This window comes from Heterocephalus glaber, unplaced genomic scaffold (genome assembly GCF_053883595.1).
Source record: "Heterocephalus glaber isolate CG9 unplaced genomic scaffold, H.glaber_assembly_v1.0 deba00001461, whole genome shotgun sequence".
In the NCBI taxonomy this organism is placed as follows: Eukaryota; Metazoa; Chordata; class Mammalia; order Rodentia; family Bathyergidae; genus Heterocephalus; species Heterocephalus glaber.
In genome coordinates, this window is record NW_028258308.1 from 16,254,127 (window position 1) to 16,273,690 (window position 19,564).

The following is a 19,564-nucleotide window of genomic DNA, read 5'->3' on the forward strand; positions in this document are numbered from 1 at the left end:
GTAACTGACTAACCAGACCATTTCTTTCTTTATTAAGGTACGTCTGGAATGGCCCACTGACCTAGCCATTAACCCTATGGATAACTCCATTTACGTCCTGGATAATAATGTAGTTTTACAGATCACTGAGAATCGTCAAGTTCGCATTGCTGCTGGACGGCCCATGCACTGTCAGGTTCCTGGAGTGGAATATCCTGTGGGGAAGCACGCAGTTCAGACAACACTGGAGTCAGCCACTGCCATCGCTGTGTCTTATAGTGGGGTCTTATACATTACTGAAACTGATGAAAAGAAAATTAACAGAATAAGACAGGTCACGACAGATGGGGAAATCTCCTTAGTGGCTGGGATACCTTCAGAGTGTGACTGCAAAAATGATGCCAACTGTGACTGTTATCAGAGTGGAGATGGCTATGCCAAAGATGCCAAACTTAATGCTCCATCCTCCCTAGCTGCTTCTCCAGATGGTACACTGTATATTGCAGATCTAGGAAATATTCGGATCCGAGCTGTGTCAAAGAATAAGCCTTCACTTAACTCTATGAACTTTTATGAAGTGGCCTCTCCAACTGATCAAGAACTCTATATATTTGACATCAATGGTACTCACCAATATACTGTAAGTTTAGTCACTGGTGATTACCTGTACAATTTTAGCTACAGCAATGATAATGATATCACTGCTGTGACAGACAGCAATGGCAATACTCTTAGAATTAGACGAGATCCAAATCGGATGCCTGTTCGGGTAGTGTCTCCAGATAACCAAGTGATATGGTTGACAATAGGAACAAATGGATGTTTGAAAAGTATGACTGCTCAAGGACTAGAATTAGTTTTGTTTACTTACCATGGCAACAGTGGACTTTTAGCCACTAAAAGTGATGAAACTGGATGGACAACATTTTTTGAGTAAGTACATGTAAATTCTACTCTGCTTATAAAATACTGTGATATGTTAATGTGATTTTAAGGACCAGAGGGAGCCATATTCTTTATGGCCTAGAACTCCTATAATTTTTGGATCCCTCTTTCACAAAAAGAAGACAAAATTAGATACAAGGCCTTGAAAGGGACCCATGCCAGTGAAGATTGAGTATCATTTAGCCTCACAGCAAATTTACCTTTGCTTTAGACAGACTTGGTGTATTAGCATTTTGCTTTAAACAGAGTCAGTGTATTAGCAGCTAAACTTTCAACAAACAACTGTAGCTTTGGTTTTAGGCATAAAGCCTTTTGTATTTGCCCACTTGATAAAGCTAATGGTGTTAGGTGCTTTCATTGAACAAAAACTTTCAAAACATTTACATTGAACCTTGCTAATTACATTACACACATTATCCTTATCAGATAGAGGGGCTTGACCTAGGTGTGCCGGTAACACCTGCAATCCTAGCACTTGGGAAGCTGAGGCAAGAGGACTGTGAGTTTGAGACCAACCTGGGCCACGTAGAGAGTTCAAAGCCAACCTGGACTACACAGTGAGATCCTGCCTCATAAAAACAAAAAAGAAGGGCTTAAAATTTTTATAATCAGTTATTGAAAAAGCACTTCGGAGAACCTTACAGCTAAATGCAAACCAGAAGTGTCAGTTGTCATCTGAAAGCATATGAAAAGGTATGAGGCTTATTCATCTAGAGGATTTTACCAAACATGTGGCGTAGTAGCCCAGGCCATATGCTATCGAACAGTCACATTTTTAGGTCAATAAGAATGAAGTGAAGGGCCAGGGATTTGGCTCAGTAGTTCCGGTGCCTGCCTCGCAAGCGCAAGGTCCCGAATTCGATCCCCAGTGCCAAAAAAAAAAAAAAAAAGAATGAAGTGAAAATTAGCCCTTGTATGTTTCATGGCATGTGTACTTTGTAGTGTGTATGTGTGTAAAATCATTTTCAATTGCTTGTTCACTTGACTAACATAGTACAAGCCATGAAGGGAAATTAGATGTACCAAGATGGCATGTTGACAAATGCAAAATAGTCCTTAGAATGAATATTGAGTTCCTTAGTGTGATTTTTTTTACAATGATATGCTAAAGCAAAAGTATTTTTCTCTAGGAGCATACGTCTAAAATTATAATAAACGTCAGTAGAAAAAGTGATTCAATATACAAATATTTTCTGTACAACTTCTGTGGAATGGACCTTATACATAAAGCTTAGTTCTCCTGTAGCTCAAATTGCTTTTCTTTTTTGACAGATTCTCTTTTAATAAAATGAATGTTACCCAGCAGCATGATTTTGTCAGAGGAACAAACCTTTTCAACTGAATTACATTAAAATTCTGTTCTTAACATTTCTTTTGCTCATTTTACGATCGCAATAGGAAAGGAATAAATTGGAAGTTAATGGAAAGCACTTCCTTTGCACAGCTTTCAAAGTGATAGCAGGCTGTGTTGCCAAAGAGGCAAAAATGAGCATGGAAAAAGTGCTACCATCACGTGAGCCTGGGCAGGAGAGCTGGTCTGATTATAAGATCATCAGGAAATGATAGCAGCATGGGTAGGGTTTCACTTTAGTTGAAAGCAGGGAAGAAATATAGAGAAATAAGTTTTTAGTACAGACCAAGACTCAAGCCCTGCTCTGTGGGCCATTTTTAAATGTATCTTTATTTGTTCCAGGAATTGAACTGTATAGAAATTCATCATGTGACTTAATATTGACACATGAACTTCTTGAAGCAGACATGATGATTTCCTTAGGACTCATAAATTTAATCAATGTAGGAAAATTAGAGAACTTCACGGTGGGATTGATGTGAGATAGTTTAAGGAAATCTGGATTTTTGTCTTTGAAATGATAGTACACAAAGAAGATATATTTCTCTATAAGAGAATACCTTCAGAATTTCTAGTCAAGTATCAGCAGATAGCTAAAGTAGGATGGAGTTGGCAAGCCAATCTTGTGATTATAATGGGAAAGCATTGTTTTAAATAATGAAGTTTTAAATTAATCTAAATCCAGTGCGATCATATTTTCACATGTACAATCTTGTTACACATCATATTTGAAGTATATTTAGTACTGGCATAGCCAGTTAAACCACAAGGAAATTATTCCAGAATGCATTATCATCTTATCAACTATAACCTCACAATTTCATTCATATATAAATATGTATACTTATGTAAGGTATACACACACACACACACACACACACACATATTTTAACAATATAATACTTTAACAAACCAGGGTTTCAAAAATAACTTTTCTAATAAAAGTAACAAATATTATTTTTCAAAAGCAGTGTTTTTAATTTTCCTCCAGATATGTGTAGTAAAAACATGATTTTAAAATGTCTAATAAACACGTATGTTTTTTGTAAAAGTGCATGAAAGTAGAGAAGTTCTAAGGAATTCAAAATCATCATGTCAGAATGACAAGTGATCTTTTTTTAATCTCATACATTTTTACAACATGCTATGAAATTTCAAGGGTACACTTCTAAGGATCACAACTTTAAAATACACCCCAAAATAAGAGCACAAATAGAGAAGAGGGTATGCTTATAAGCCAGGCCCTCCAGAAGCATACTTCCTTCTCAAAGAGCAATATATTTTGTCTATGGATGTCTGAGATTGCAAATGGGCAAATTCTACTCCTGCCTCTAATCATGAGTACCTTAATGGCAGGCTTTTTTTTCTTACATATTGAGTTTTTATTAGAAGTAGTATGATAGGCTGAAAAGAAGACCTTTCATGATTTTTGGAAGGAGATCGATTTCTGATTTAAAGAAAAACAAACATTACAATGAGTCATGTGCTTCAAAAAGGGATTGAGGAATGACAGTTTCCGCTTATTGTGTCCTAACATGGGCAGGGAGTCTAACAGAGACGGCAGGACCTCTGAATCTTTGTCAGGCTTCCATTGTTTTAGTAGTTATTGGTGAGTTGGAATACTCCCAGAATATTAGTACATCTCTGTAATATTTGCCTTCATATTTTTATAGTACTGAATGTTTAATTTAGACTTATCAGACCTCTTAGTAAGTTAATAAAGAAGGTAGTTGACAAGTTTGACAATGGCTACAATTTTACCAAAACCATAAGAAGATTGTAAAAAAAAATCATTTCCAGTTGAAAAACCCCAGTTTTCTGACCTTTATTACACCAGTTCCTTGAGCTGATACATGCTCTGTAATCATCTTTCTATGTAAATATCTTGCACAGAGAAATTAACCTTTTTAGTCTAGATTCCCATTTGTATGTGGACAGCCTTCTAGCTAGACTAGTACCGGAAGAGCTTTGAGATGAAAGATTTTATAGGACAGAAACAAATGAAAGACCTGAAATCAGTGAATTAGCCTGCTGATGAAAATACAGTTGCCACCGTTCCTACCAAAGAAACTTTAAAAGGGAATGAACTCAGATTACTTACCTTACATGCTTTCATTTTTTTATTATTTTTTGTTAGTGGAAACTTTAGTGCATAATTAGTGTTTTGCAATACTAGTTTGAGTACAAAATGAAATGTGAAAGGATTTTATAAAACAAAAACTATTTCATTGTCTTTGTGGCTCCCACTACTCCTGGAATGTTGCAGTGCGCATAGAACTCTCTCAGAAGCTATTTGTTGAAAGACTGAACGTAAATCAAAGATGTAGACAGATGAATATTTATAAAGAGTCTGATAAAATCTATAGCTTAGTCTCTCCAAGGCTCCACTGAAAGAATACTATATAAATGCTCTCTTGCTTTCGGAGATAGTTTAGACCTATGTACCAACTGTTGATTCAGAAAATATTAACACTGCCTGTTTTTTGTTGATTTTTTAAATTTACTTAACCAATATTATATATTTTCTCACTTTTATTTACTTATCCAGAACTTCACTTAATCTTGTTATGTAAATAATTTTTAAAATACTTCATATTGACAGTGCTTTATTCTAAAATGTTGGTCTTGAGTAAAAACAGAAAAATGTTTTCAGTTAAATGTAGTTAAAGGTATTTGATTATTATACCTAGAATTAGAGAGACTCTGGGAAAAGAAAACCTGACTTCCAACTTGAGATTCTTATCAATCACCAATAAAATAAGCAGGTGATTCTTTACTTGAAATACAACAGTTTTTAAGCACAAGAGTCTTTGTTTCAAAAAGTAGACTTGGCAGCAATTTCTTTTTACTTTTAATTGTTGTGTCACTAGTGTGATTCATTAGAGAAGTGGTTGATATTTTTGCATTTGCTACTGGAAGGTGTAATGGGAAGAATATAGTAGGTATCAGATGTTTTATAACTCAACTTTGAAAGCACTGAGTTAGACTAATATGTCTCATGAACTGAATGATTATTACTGATTTTCTCTGACCTCCCCCTCCATTGACTTGCTGAACAAAAAAGGAGATCAGCCAGCTCATAGAGTCACCTTGTGTGATGACACTGTGGTAAGCCTAGTTACATGTGTTAGTCTTAAGGGACTGACTGTACATGCTGCTCTTCGTATCACTTAAAAACAATGGCCAGACAGCCTATTTCCTCAGCTAAAGTAATCCCAAAGAGACCAAAAAGATCTCTTATTATTTAAAAAGTTGATATCTAAAAATGAAACCACAGTTCTTACATTTGAATGCACACAAAAGCTAATCCAGTGTATTGAATTGGACAATAGAATATATTATTTACTGGTAAATGGCATTTCACAGTACTCTGCTTGCTTATCCACATAAAATACAAACTGGGCATATCTAGAAGCTTTTCTGTCTGGTTAAAGAAGACAACATGAAAATAAGCTATGAATTCTGGCTGATATGTACATGTATACCAGCAGGTTAGTGGCAGTTTTTTCTGTCTTGGGACTTTGAATATTTGGAGCTCTGAATTTGTGGAGCTGACTCTGTGATCTTTTGTGAGCTATATTCAGATTCACAGAACAAATAAATGAGTTTCAGCTTTTACTCATTTATGTAGGTATAGATGGTTCTCTAGTTTCTCATTTGTGTGCTTTATTGTCCTTCATTCAAGCTTTGCAATTTCAGAATGAGCTTCTGAATCATTTCTTTATAATGAACTTAACTCTGTGCCCATGGCAAATCCACAACTCTCACCAGCATCCATTCTGATATCTTGGAATAAGTGGGAGCATGGGAAAAGGGACCTCAGAGGAAAGATAGGCAGTGTGAATAGTACTTGTGCTACTCTGAGGACACTTAAATTCACATCAGTGTACAGGAAGCACAGGTAAGGTAGGAAAACTCACTGATAATTATTCCAGATTATAGAAGATGTGCCCATTCTTGTTGAAACTGAAGCATGCTTAAAAGCCCAACAGCTGTGCTGTGCTGGGTTCTCCTTACATATGCACCTCTGAAGTAGCTTCTGATGTGAGAAAAGCTGCAAATGTACCGTCCATGGGACAAAACTGAGAAAATAATCTCTCCTTTGAATGGCATCTAACATCCAACCCTAAAAACTCAAAACACTGAAACCATGAATCATTGTTATTTCTCCCAAAATACTGCATTAAAAACTAAGCCCAAGGGCCAGGATTTAGCTCAGTGGTTCTGCCGCCTGCCTTGCAAGTGCAAGGACCTGAGTTCGATGCCTGGTACAAAAAAAAAAAAAAAACCAAAACACTAAGCCCCTCATTTTATAAATTTGAGACTAAAACTGGTGCTCAGGCCTCCTTTATTTTCCTTGTCTTTTTTCTTTCTCTATGAAAGAAAACATTTAGGAAAGTAGGGATGATCACTTCTTGGCCTTTTGGCTAAGATCAAGTGTAGGAAATTAGGGATGACCTGTACAAGATTTTATCATCAGATTGCTTACAATCACAGGAAAATTCTGAGGTTGATTTCCACTTTTGCTATTTTAACTGCTTAATAATTTTGCCTTAAATTGTTAAGAAGAATATTTGTTTCCTGGGACATCAGTAAAAAAAAAAAAAATGTGTAGGCAAAGTAGCTGCTGTATATTTCAAACATTAATCTATTAAGACAGTCCTTTTATTGAATTAATTTATTGCAATTCCCTTCTGCAATCTAGTTTTAAGGCATAAGATCTGTCCAGGTTTCAACGGAAATGGGAAAAATATACATTATTTAGATTACTAAAAAAAAACCAAATATATAAAAACTGAGAAGTCAGATTTTCTCAATTTTGCCTTGGAATGTATCAGGAGTTGCAAGGCTGTATTAACTCTTTCAGTGTGTTCCAGTTAACAAACTACTATTCTAGCTGTGCTAAATTGCTCCCTAATGGTGCAGTAAATGCAGCTTCCAAGTGTCAAATTCCTTCTTTAAACTAATTACATAACTGTCTCAATTAGGTAGATGCTCTGTTAGCCTCCTGTGTACCTCAAGAGCTTACCTTACAAGATGATTATCAAGTGGTTTACCCTCAGACTAACTTGCATACACTTGCCACATAAAATGATTTAGAAAGGAAGCAAGAGATTTACACACTGACAACTGGCACACGAGTTTCTGTTTTTTATAAAAGTCTAAAAATGTGTAATATCTCAGGCTCATTCCTAGGATAGCAAAATAAAAGCCACTCCAGCATCCTGTTCCCCTAATTCCTCAGCCTCCTCAAGGGTATTCCAACAGAGTAAGCCCCTGCCTATATTCCCAGTTCCTGGAGTGGTTTCTGAGGGCCTAGAGGTAGCAAATGAACAATGCATTCCTCTTTTCTTCTGAATCTCTCCTTGGTTGAGGAACGAAATCCAGGAAGGAGATAAGATGGTAGGGGATACTGTCCACAAGGTTCAAGTCTGTCATCCTCCTCACTCAGCATTTTTCCCATCCATCACCACTACTAAGTTTCATAATCCCAACCATTCACACACTTCAAACCAGTTTTCCAGCCAGGGCCATATGGTACACACCTGTAATCTCAGGATTCTAGGAAGCTAAGGCAGGAGAATCCCAAGTTTCGAGTCTATCTAGCCTGGGCAATTTAGCAACTTAGCAAGACCCCATTTCAGAATTTAAAAAATAAAAATTTTAAAAGGCTGAGGATGTAGCTCAGTGCAAAGGCTCCATGTTCAATCCATAGCACTGCTTTTAAAAAATTCCCTAAACTTCAAGTTTGGTGAATCTGTGGTTCTGAAATTAAGACCCTCAAACATCTGAGAAATATTGATATAAAGAAATGTCACTTTTTAGCTCTAAAACCTACTTTTTCTTCCTTTTAAATGTATTTTAAGAGTACAAGCCTGATATCAATTAAGATTTTTCCCATATCTGAATCTTTTAATTTTTAAAAAGTGTATACAAAAACGACTGTAAAACTACTTTAATTAAATGAAGTAGTTAATTCATCAATTTAAGTATTTAATGAATGTAAGTCAAGAACCAGCTAAAAGAAGAACCTCATTCTATTTCAAACTCCATAAAAGAAACGAAGGAACTAGGTTCTAATAAAGGCAAGCATAAACCTAGCCTGACATTGGAAGTAGAAGTTGTTTTTAAGGGGCCGGGAATTTAGCTCAGTGGTCCCGCTGCCCGCCTTGCAAGCAGAAGGATCCGAGTTCGATACCCGGTACCAAAAAAATAAAAAGTTGTTTTTAAACTAGATCAGTTATAATAATTAAAGAAGGATTCAAAAACTGTTATAATATAGAGGAGAAAAATGGTTGAGTACACAAATTTTCCTAGAGAAGCTAAGATATATTTAGGATGACTAACCCTCAAACCTTAAAATCTAAAGGAAGGTCAGAATGTTCTTGTGCAGTGGTTATTTATAATTTAGAACTAGTAAAAAATGTTATACCCAGGAGTTTCTCTTCACTTACGTATGTGTAAGTGCATATTCAATTAAAGATTAGTTCATTTATACCTTATTAATTAAATAGAGTTCTATTTTTAACATAATTTTTAAGGCATACCTCATTCTCCTTAACACAGAGATAGTCCCACAGGCATGGTTAGTCCCATATGGGACTGGTCTACACAAAACCAGCACCCCAGGAAACAGTTATTCCAAAAGCAAGTACACCACATAAAGGAAAATGAAAGGCTTTTAAGTGGTACATTGCAAAAGCAAACTGACAAAATATTACATTATTTCAAACTTCTTAAGCTTCAGTAAGGTGGGAATTTTAACTGTGTGCTTTAGTCATTAAGCATTTCCTATTTACCCACTAATTTCCTGGCATTTATTTATTCACTCATGTGCTCATTCCTTCAGTGCACATGTATATGTTCCAGGTGGTACCTTAGCTGCTGAAGGGTGCAGAGCTAAAAGACATATTTCCTCGTTTCAAGAACCTGAGTCCACTCGGGAGACAGATAAGTAAATGATTATAAGAAGGGTAAAACTAAGATAGTTAAGATATCGTGTGGGTACAGAGGGGCTTTATTCATAGCAGACTGGGATTTAGGGACAAGGATGTGGCAAGAAACACGACCCAAAGGAAGTTATTTTTAAGCTTAGTCTTCGAAGGTGTGAATAAAGGCTCACAAGAAGCAGTTGTGGGTTCTGGCCCAGAGGAAAGCCTTTACTCAGCAATGTGCAGTGGGATTTGGAAGAAACATGCAGCTTAGAATGGTAAGAGCGTGGAATGTGCATGGGGATATAGAAAGATGAGACTAGAGGAGGAGACGGAGGAGGATCAGTCTGCTCAAGTAGAGCTCACATTTGTCTTGTGGAGTTGGACTGTCTGATGGAATCTCCATCCAGAGTAGACAGGACTCAATTATGAGAGTTTAACAGGGAAGCAATAAGGTCAATTCAATGACTGTACAAGGATGGATTTAAGATGAAAGAGTAAAAGTGGGGGATAGGGACCAGGGAATCTAGGTAAAAAACAAAGGACTGAACCTGGGCCAGACACCGAGATAACAGAAAAGAAGGTAGATTGATCATCAGGAGATGAGTATCTCATGATGACTAATTGAAGCACCTAAGGGAGAAAACGGATCTCTAATGAGTCCCTGATTTCCCAACTTAAATGAATAGGAAAATACCAGGAATAAGAGTGTTTGTAGACAAAAGTTTCAAAATTATGAATTTCAAGTTTAGAAATTATGAATTTGAGGTTCCCATAGTATAGTCTTACATGTGGTTTAAAATGTCTGGATAGAATTTGGGAGAAGCCAATTCTAGAAAAGGGAATGTGAGAGCTGTTTAGAGAATTAAAGTTAAGAATGTGAATGAGACCACACTCTTTGAAAAAAGAGGTGTAGAATTAGTTACCAGTGGAAGGAAAATGTGAGTCATGACTATACAGACTGGAATTTCCTGTGGCTTAATAATGAAAGCAATGACCGTATTAATATTTGTGAGTCCACTCTGCTACTGAATTCTGTATCCTTGAGTTTTTGAAATCCTCAAATCTGTCTCGCCTATTTTCTCTTTTAAAATTTGTAAACAGACAATGTTATAATTTGAATATTCTCTCATCTTAGGTTCCAAATCTATCTGCCACTGCTTTTGTTTTTCCTTCCTGTCCTTTGCTATTTACCCTAGTTTTCCAATTCATTCACTTTTCATTAGTTCCTTGATGCTTTCTTTCTGTACTGAATCTGTTCTCATTTTTCCTAAAAAATTGTATAGGTTGATTGGAAAAGGCTCCCAAGTAAACTGAAATCCTAGGCTCCTGTCCTGATTTTATCACTCCACACAGTGTGACTGTGGGCAAGCTATCTTGCCTCTCTGGACTTCTGTGCCCTCCACTATAAAACAAAGTCTTCTTCATAATTCAAATTTTTCTTATTCTAAAAAATCTGGGATTCTGCCATTTCTCCCTACCTTCTCTCAGGCCCCTGTCAGTGTTTAATGATGACTCTCCTAGAATTCTTTGAACCCCTAAGATAACTAACTTCTGAAATGCCCTGATATGGATGCTTTTGGCCCAAGGCCTGTGAATTTCAGGCTGTTATTGCTTTGTTGGTCCTCTTTGATGTAGTAATGACTGCTAAAGGAAAGAGGCATTGGGTCACTTTTCTGGGATTTGATCCTTGAAAAGAAATAACATTTCGGGACAGTCTATCCCTGTGCTCAATGTTTGAAAGGGCTGGACTTGAGATTAGAGAAGAAAGCCTGTGCTTGTCTATGCTCCCCAGAACACATGTTGTTTGGGGTGCTTGGAGGAAAAGAGAGGGAAGGGCGACTTGACTGCAGACTGCTGCCTTTTCTGGTTTCATGGAGCAAAGTACAGGTCAGAATCTGCCCCATCAGGGAGACCTTCTAATGAAATGTAACACCGGCAAAGAAATTTCAGTTGGTGTTAGCCACCCTCTTCCATTCATTTTGCATTCCTTTCTCATCAAAATCCTCCTGGCACTTGAGACAAAAATCATGTAAAATAACTCTTTTCTCTTTCTTATTTTATACTTTTCCTGTTATTTTTGGTAATACATAGGTAGCTGTGAGCTAAGTATCAAATGAGCCCATGATCTTGGGAGCCAGTTGATTGCTCTACTTACCTCAGTGATGGAAGTATTTTGCATTTCCTATCCAAAATTCAACTTTCTTAATGGCAACCTTGCTGTTGAATTCAAAGAAATTATGATTTGTGTATCAGATAATTATTAAAGAATATTGAAGCAGACAGTCTTTTCGTATCAGTGTTACAAATCACAATTACTGCACCATTAAAGCACAATGTTCTGTTTTTGCTGCTCATACATATCTTTCATTAAGGAATGAATTACAGAAAATGTGTAGTTCTGATAGGGTTAATAATTTTGTTCTACTTTACCACGATGACAGATAAGAAGTTACTACAAATTAGCATTGTGGAAAAAGAATTGCCATAGCAGATGGCAACATTGAGGGGGTTTTTGTTTTTGTTTGGTCACCAGGAACTGAACTCGGGACCTTGTGCTTACGAGGCAGGCAGTGGCATTGTTTTTGTTTTTGCTGGCTGTTAATCTATGAAAGAATGTTTGAAACTACGGAACTCTTAAATGGAAGGAAAGATTCTCTTGGTGTATAAGGAGGATAGTGAAAAGGGAAATAAGTCTTTCATGGGAGAGCTTGCTGGGAGTCAAGTTTGAAACCAAACCTGTACACTGCACTTAGCACCTCTCAGAGCAGGGCAGTGATGGAGTGACACTGGGAAGAAGAGAAAGGCCAGTCATGACCACACTTGAGCATTTATTCCATGTGGATACCTCGGAGTGTTCCCAAACCAAACTCTGCTGCTGTCTCGCCAACAGGCTTAGTTGGGACGTAAAAAGCAGTCAGATGGTTAAGATACCTTTAGCTGGCTCACATTCCCTCTTCTATAGGTGAAGAAACAGAAGTTTGGAGGAGAATATTGCCAGTATCACAGAGTAAATATTCTCATCTTTGAGACAGACCAGGTCAGTGTCAGGCTACTTTACAGAACAACAGCCAGCAAAAGGACAAAGACCATGTCACTCCTCCCAATAGCCCCAGTTCTGCAGTATAGTTGCTTCTCTCCTCTCTGCTTTATGTGTTTCTCTAAAGTCTTACTGTGACTTATACATATTTTTCTCAAAAGCAGAAGATAATTTTGAAAGTTTGCATTTGGTTAAAGAGGCCATTTTATGTGGACTCCCTGAAGACAATAAATCCTGCTGTCAAGTTTTAAAGAAAGTTTTCAAGAAGTGCAAATTATTTCCACTTGAATAAATCTGCAGGACCAATAGTCTATTGACGTTGGGTTGGTAACATTCTAGGTTAGTCAGTTTTTCTTTCAGTTGAGGGGTGACTGAAGATGTTTAAGTAGGTAAGAGTAATTACGGTGTTTGGGAAGATTAATTTGCTATCAGTGAGTATGTAGAGGCAGGTAGACCAGTTGTAAAAATCTTGAAAAGCTCTGGGAATAGATAAATATCTGAGCGATATTATAAAAGAATAATTAAGAATTTGGAACTTCATGTGTGTAAGGGGGAGATAAAATGTCACATCAGAGTGAGTACATTTTCAACTAAAAATGAGGTTACAATTCTCTGTGGCTTTCCTTGATATTCCCACTGCTTAAGGAAACTTAGAAGATTTTAAAATATTCCACAAAGGCTAAAATAGCAAGTCTAGACAAAAATCCAATCAAAAATTAAAGACAAACAAATAGATAACCATCAAATAAGGCCATCCCATTAGTGAAAGAGCAAAAGGTCACTAAGGGCCTGGGGGAGACTGCATTTTCCAACAAGAGGCTTTTGTGGAGAGGGGTTGGTAGGGATCAGAAAAGAATGTACTCTGTGATGAATTTGGAGTTATGAGGCTAAGACCAGATGAGTGGAATGGAGAGCATGAAGTTGATGTTCTATTCAGATTCCCTAGAGCGTATTACATTGTAAATTCACAAGGCTAACAAAAGAAAACTACATCTGTAATACACAAGCAGGGCAGGACTAATTCATCACTAAGGCCAAGTAACAAACCTTAAGTTGAACCACAAAGTGCACATAAGCAGAGAATATCTCCAGCAGCAGGCGGCGAAACCACTGAGCTAAATCCCCGGGGCCCCCCTTGATCATTTTAATGTCTCTCGTCCATTTTGTTTTCATTTGTTAACAAGCAATGTATCTGTCAGCACAAGACGCTAATCTGTGAAAAAAAAAAAATTTCACTTAACCCTATGCTGAAATGAAAAAAAATGACATGACGATGATAATTTTTTATAAAGCTTTTGTTAGGCGAGTCCTAGCAAAATACCCTAAAGTATGGTCCTTCAGCATGCTAAGTACTTTGAACTGAAGAAACAGGAAAAACCTGAGAAGCAAGTTTTCTGACCTTCTCCCACCTTTCTCTTTTCTTCTCCTTTTTCTCCCAGAAGCAGGTCATAGAAAGTTGAATTCCTTATCCCCAAGAAGAGTTATAGAAACTAGAACTTCTCTCCACATAAAACCTAGAGTCACTGCCTGTTCTACCCACTCCCCCCAAAGTAGGTCATAAGACCCTCAGTCCAGGAGCATCCAACCCATACCCAAAGGTGGCATGGCTGGAGGAATGAGGTTGCAGAGCATGATCAAGAAAAATGTGAACAAAGGGACCTTGTTCTCACTGCCCCCACCCACTCAGTTTATCATCCTTAGGTCATACCTGTTTTGTCCAATGACATGTCTACTTGGCTATCCATTTTTCAACTTAAAAATACATAGCATCCCCTGGGTCTCTCTGTCTTCATTTTCAAAGATTCCCATGTCACACACATAGAAAAACTTTGACTAAATAAATTTGTTATACTTTGCTCTTGCTATCCTTTTGTTTAGGACTGTCAGCCATGACCCTTGTGACAGCTTTCCACTTTGTTCCTTTTAAGGAACTGTCCTTCACCCTGAAATTAGGTCTTTTCCACCTTGAGTATGTATGATTGTTCCTTTTTTTATAAAATGGTAGTCTTTTTATTCAAAAATCTTACATTGGTTCCTGATTATTTTTTCCTGGTTTGTAAAACTACTTCCTGATCTGTCACCCCACTTTGGACCCCTGCAATTCAAACCTTCATTAACACACCATCATCGCCAATGATAGGCTGGCTCAAAGCCTCCCTCTGCCATACAGTTCCCCCACCAGGTCCTCTTTCTAGCCCTTGCACCTTCACTGGTCCACATCCTTGTCTTCACTGTTTTCCCAGCTGGGCTTGATCTGTCTTAAATTCCACATCTGTTCCAGGTCTGGCATCAGTCTCCATCTGAGTAAGGCTATTTCCTTTTTTTCTCTCAGGTAAAAGCATCTTCTCTCTGCACTGTGATTGTTCTGGTGATCAGCAGTGCTCACAGGGCAGTTGGTTTTGTTTTGTGGTTATTGTTGTTGTGGTGGTGGTTTGTCTTGGTATTGAAGATTAAACCCAGGTCCTAATGCATGCTAGTAAGCACTGTACCCCTGAGCTACATCCCTGGCCTCAGGGCACTCTAATACCCCAGCATCTTAACTTGCTCATAAAACTGGTTAGGAAGAAGCCCTCAGAGCCCATACACCATTGCAGCTTACTTGGCCTTGCCATTGCAAACACTTCAGCCCTATTAAATCCTTAACTGAGACTCAGCCCCTCCTTGGAAGGCACACATTGAGAACTTCCAGGGCTAAACTGTTAAGCTGGGCCACTAAGATGCCAGCTTATCCCTATGTCATTCTAACTGTACTACCAACAAAGGTTACTTGTATTTTTATTTCCCAAAGAACCAAAGGCTAATAGGTTATAGTATGAGTGCTCAGCATCCTGAGCTATATCTATGTGTGCTCAGCACCCTGTGATACAAAATGCCTGCCCAGCAGGAAATGGAACATGTGGCAAACCAATGAAAGTGCCAAGTCAAAGGTTGCAGAAATGCTTTCTACAGGAGAAAGGTGAAGTTTCTGCTTGAGATTGAATGAGTTTGGAAAATAAAAACCAGCGAAAGGGCAGGTCCGTGGCAGCAGTAAGAATGAATTAGCAAGCTGCTGGCAGATAGTATAAAGTAGAGTTCTCAACTTTGTATCAGGCAGTGTGATTTACAAAAGGTCTAACGGGCCTCGGGTCAGGTGCATAACATTTCCAGTGATGGCCCAGTCATGAGATCCAATGAGAGCCTGATCAAGTGGCTTAACCATATTTTCATTTTTCCATCCATAAAATGGGGGAAGGGGCAGTGCAGTACAAAATAACCTTTTGTATGGAAGCATACAAAAGGATGTCAGTTATTTTAATCCAGTAATATGGTCTTAACATTATCCTATGAGAAGCACGATGCAATAAAAGAATTCTACCTAATTTAAGATTGAACTGTAAGCTGATATATCAATAATTCTGAAATTATTTCACTGCATAAACCTATGTGTGCTTATTTCTTCAAGAGCAATAATGGCTTCCAGAAAGAAATGACAGCAATAAACTGTGTTAGATTTCTTTCATTTATGCCTTAATCTGCTTGGGGCATTTGGGTTGGTGGGGAGGGAAGGATGCTGGATTTGTTTCTTTAGCTCTGCCTTTTATGGGTCCAAACAATGATTACACTAATGGTGCATTTGCTTTCTCTGTCTCCATCTCTCCTCCCTTCCAACTGCTCATTCCTGCCGCTGGCTAAGCAGCAAGGCAAGTTGTCAGACCACAACAGTCAGTCCTGTGATCCAACTGATACTGTCCCCTCTGAATTAATGGGATCAGCTAAGCCTGGGCACTGAATAGACCTCTGTCTCTCACCTTCCTCCTTTCTTCCTTCCATTCTCCACCACAACATTGCCCTTTCTGAATCTTCTCCACATTTATTAGCTAGAATCTTCTCCTAATTACTGTCACATTTTTGAGAACAGATTTCTATACTCTAAAAAAATCTACCCTTTTATTCCAGAATATCATTTAAGTACTTTTTTTCTATCCCTTACTCTCATATTGCTCCACATTTAACAACTATTCTTATAACTCTCTCCCATTTTCCCTGTCCTGGTAACTCTTCTCTTTCTCTAATAATATCCATCCTCTACTAGCTCTGCTTCTGGGCTAATTTTAAGTGGAACATGTTTCAAGTCTCCATTTCACTTAGAACTTCTTGTTAATAAAGCAGCCTCAATATGTATCTGAAAATCAACCTTAAGTATATTGTATAAAAGTGTTTCTCATTGGGAGTTTTGTATTTGGTTTTCTTTTTTTATTCAGACAACACAATCATTTTTGAAATTTTCTCTGGTGTTGCCATAAATAGAAAAGTCACAGAAATTCAATTCTCAGGTCAAATGTTATATCTATAATGCATATTTATGAGCATAGGACAGCTTTTACAATATATGTTAACATTTAAATGATAAGTTCCTCATATCTATATGCTAAAAGAGTAAACATATAATAAAATATCAAATAATCATTAAATGTCAGGAAAGATTGCACTTCATTTCAGTAAACACAATAAATCATCGTTTGAGATAACACTCATTCTTAAAATACCAATATAAACAAGATAGGTTATCACCAACATTGAAGTTTACCATTATAAAGTATGTCAATCATCAAGAAATAAGTCTTTGGTACTATGGATATAGCTCATTTGTAGAGCACCTGCCTAGCATGCAAGAGGCCCTAGGTTCCATTCCATAAAAAAAAATCTTTAAAAGGCTTTTATTTTATTAATTTGTTGATGACGTCTCACAATAGTAAAATAGTATTTTACATATGCAAGTAGAAAATATATATACTATTTTTAAATTATATAATGCATATTGTACTGTTTTAGAGGATGTAAGTTGATAAACCTTTAAAAACTGATATAATCATAAATTAAATCTACTTTGTGGAAGACGTGGAAGTATACTAAGGAATTTAATATCAGCAAATATGTTCCCTTTGAAACAGTAAATTAGATGTGCAGGAGGATTTTGGTCACACTTCAAAGAATAATCTGCTGAGATGGAGAGCTGTTCTGTTTACTCTTGCTCTCACCGGTGAGGTTTTTCTGTGTTAAACAGGCTTTTGATTACTTCAAAGCATGCTTGAAGTCCTCAGTCTGCATACCTCGTGCACAAAGACAAATATTCCTTCAAATCTGTGCAACTGATAATGTTGTACCTTATATTTATCAGTAATGAAAACCTGCAGGTTCCTATTTAAAATCACTTGATGCCTCCTTTATTTAGCTATGACAGTGAAGGTCGTCTGACAAACGTCACATTTCCAACCGGAGTGGTCACAAACCTTCATGGAGACATGGACAGGGCTATCACAGTAGATATTGAGTCATCCAGCCGAGAAGAGGACGTCAGCATCACTTCAAATTTGTCCTCAATTGATTCCTTCTACACCATGGTTCAAGGTAAATGCAAAAATATAATTTTAAACTGAACATTTTTAAATGCCACTGGCACCTGAATAGAATATGGCAACCCTGATTTTGTAAGATGAAGCAGAAAAGAGGATGTAAAACCAGAAACCTCTAGAGACAGTAAAGGAATAATCTAGCCCCTATATGTTGAAAATATATATATATGTATGTATATAAATATATTCCAGTCTCATTATGTACAAAATGTTAACCTGAAAATAATGTCTTTTTCCATTCCTATTTAATAAAACAACTGATTCTAAGTCTTCACATGTGCCATCAGACCAGTTTTGAGTCATCTAACATTTCTCCAGAACATATCCTCTCCTCTGCCATCCAAACAGTAGTGTGAGGCACAGTGCTTTATGACTTCATCATGATACAGTATTTGAATCTACATACAACGGAAATTTTATCCCAAATCTCAAGTGCCCATTTTTGTAATATCCAGATTTCCCATTTTTTTTTAACCCAGTCTATGGGCATATGCAGTGTATCCACTATCCCTATGATGGAACCTCCTGTCTAGTTCTTTTAAAACTAATCTTAGACAAAGCCTGCTTACAAAGACATTTACAATCATGAGGTCACAACTCAGAATAATTGTAAATCTGTGTTAAACTTCTTTGACTTTTTTTTACCTGTACAATCAAGGAATCTAAAATCATCTAAAGGTAATATTGCTTGAATTCATTTCTTCCCCAAATAGTACTATATTATTCCAAAATTTTAAGTCAAGGCAGTACCCTACCATATGAGAAGGGTTTTGGTTTTATTTTTATTTATTTTGTGATACTGGGGATGGAACCCAAGGTCTTGTACATGCTAGGCAAACATAATATCGCTAAGTTATACCCCTAGCCCAAGAGGGTTTGTTTTTGTTTCATTTTTTTGTTTTGTTTCTGTTTGGGGCTTTTTAAAACAGAATCTCTCTATATAGTTCAGGCTGGCCTTAAACTCACTATGTAGCCCAGACTGGCCTTGAACTCGCTGTTACCCTCCTGCTTCAGCCTCCAGAGGGCTGGGATTACAGGTGTATGCTACCACACCCAGATCACAGAAGGTTTTTTGTTACAAAATATTAGATGGCTCCCTTTTTTAAAAATCTCAATTTCAAGGGGAATATATCACTTTATGTTTTTGAAAGTCAAGTTACAGATAATCATTCAAAAGGTCTTAATGAAAAGTAAAGGACTGAGTGTAGGGGAGGGGACCTTTCTAAAACCTTGGAGGTGGGCACATCAGCCTCCTGAAAGATCACATGCTTGGCTCTTTACAAACTATTTACTCACATGGAGCCTCAGCCATCATTTCATCAAGCAAATTAGAAAAGGAAACCTATTAAATTTGAAGACTTTAAATTCCCCTAAAGCCTGTTCTAATATTAAGCCAAACCACTGACAGCATGCAATGCCAGGAATCAAAGCTGTTTTGTTACTCTCTAAGAAGATATGGAGTAGTCCTTGTTTGTTTTTATAAATGAGGTTCAGTTATAGTTTTCAAATTTTATATTATTTCAATGTACAACAAGCCAATCCACATCAAATATCCCATGTTTTCTGCTTCCTGCTTTTCAGATCAATTAAGGAACAGCTACCAGATTGGTTATGATGGCTCCCTTAGAATAATCTATGCCAGTGGTCTTGATTCACACTACCAAACAGAGCCCCATGTTCTGGCTGGCACTGCGAATCCAACAGTGGCCAAAAGAAATATGACCCTTCCTGGTGAGAATGGTCAAAACTTGGTGGAATGGAGATTCCGGAAAGAACAAGCCCAAGGAAAAGTCAATGTGTTTGGTCGAAAGCTTAGGGTAAGTCACTGCTAGAGAGCAGAGGACGCTGTCTAGTCCCCTGTTGGGTAGATGGCCTGTTCATGATGGCAGGTCTCACCTCCTGTCACTGTCACCTGCCTCCCTGA

General features: G+C 37.3%; 1 protein-coding gene and 1 pseudogene across 28 annotated transcripts in view; both read left to right on the plus strand.

Moving 5' to 3' along the window:
• Tenm3 (teneurin transmembrane protein 3) overlaps positions 1-19,564 on the plus strand; it is a 2,554,979-nt gene that overhangs the window by 2,511,727 nt on the left and 23,688 nt on the right. For all 28 annotated transcript variants that reach the window (XM_087217023.1, XM_087217025.1, XM_087217024.1 and 25 more), the window contains 3 exons: positions 38-912; positions 17,460-17,635; positions 19,222-19,457. In XM_087217023.1, coding sequence (XP_087073149.1) covers positions 38-912; positions 17,460-17,635; positions 19,222-19,457 — 1,287 coding nt within the window. The remainder of the gene's footprint in view (positions 1-37; positions 913-17,459; positions 17,636-19,221; positions 19,458-19,564) is intronic.
• LOC147826738 (U2 spliceosomal RNA) lies at positions 6,683-6,851 on the plus strand (annotated as a pseudogene).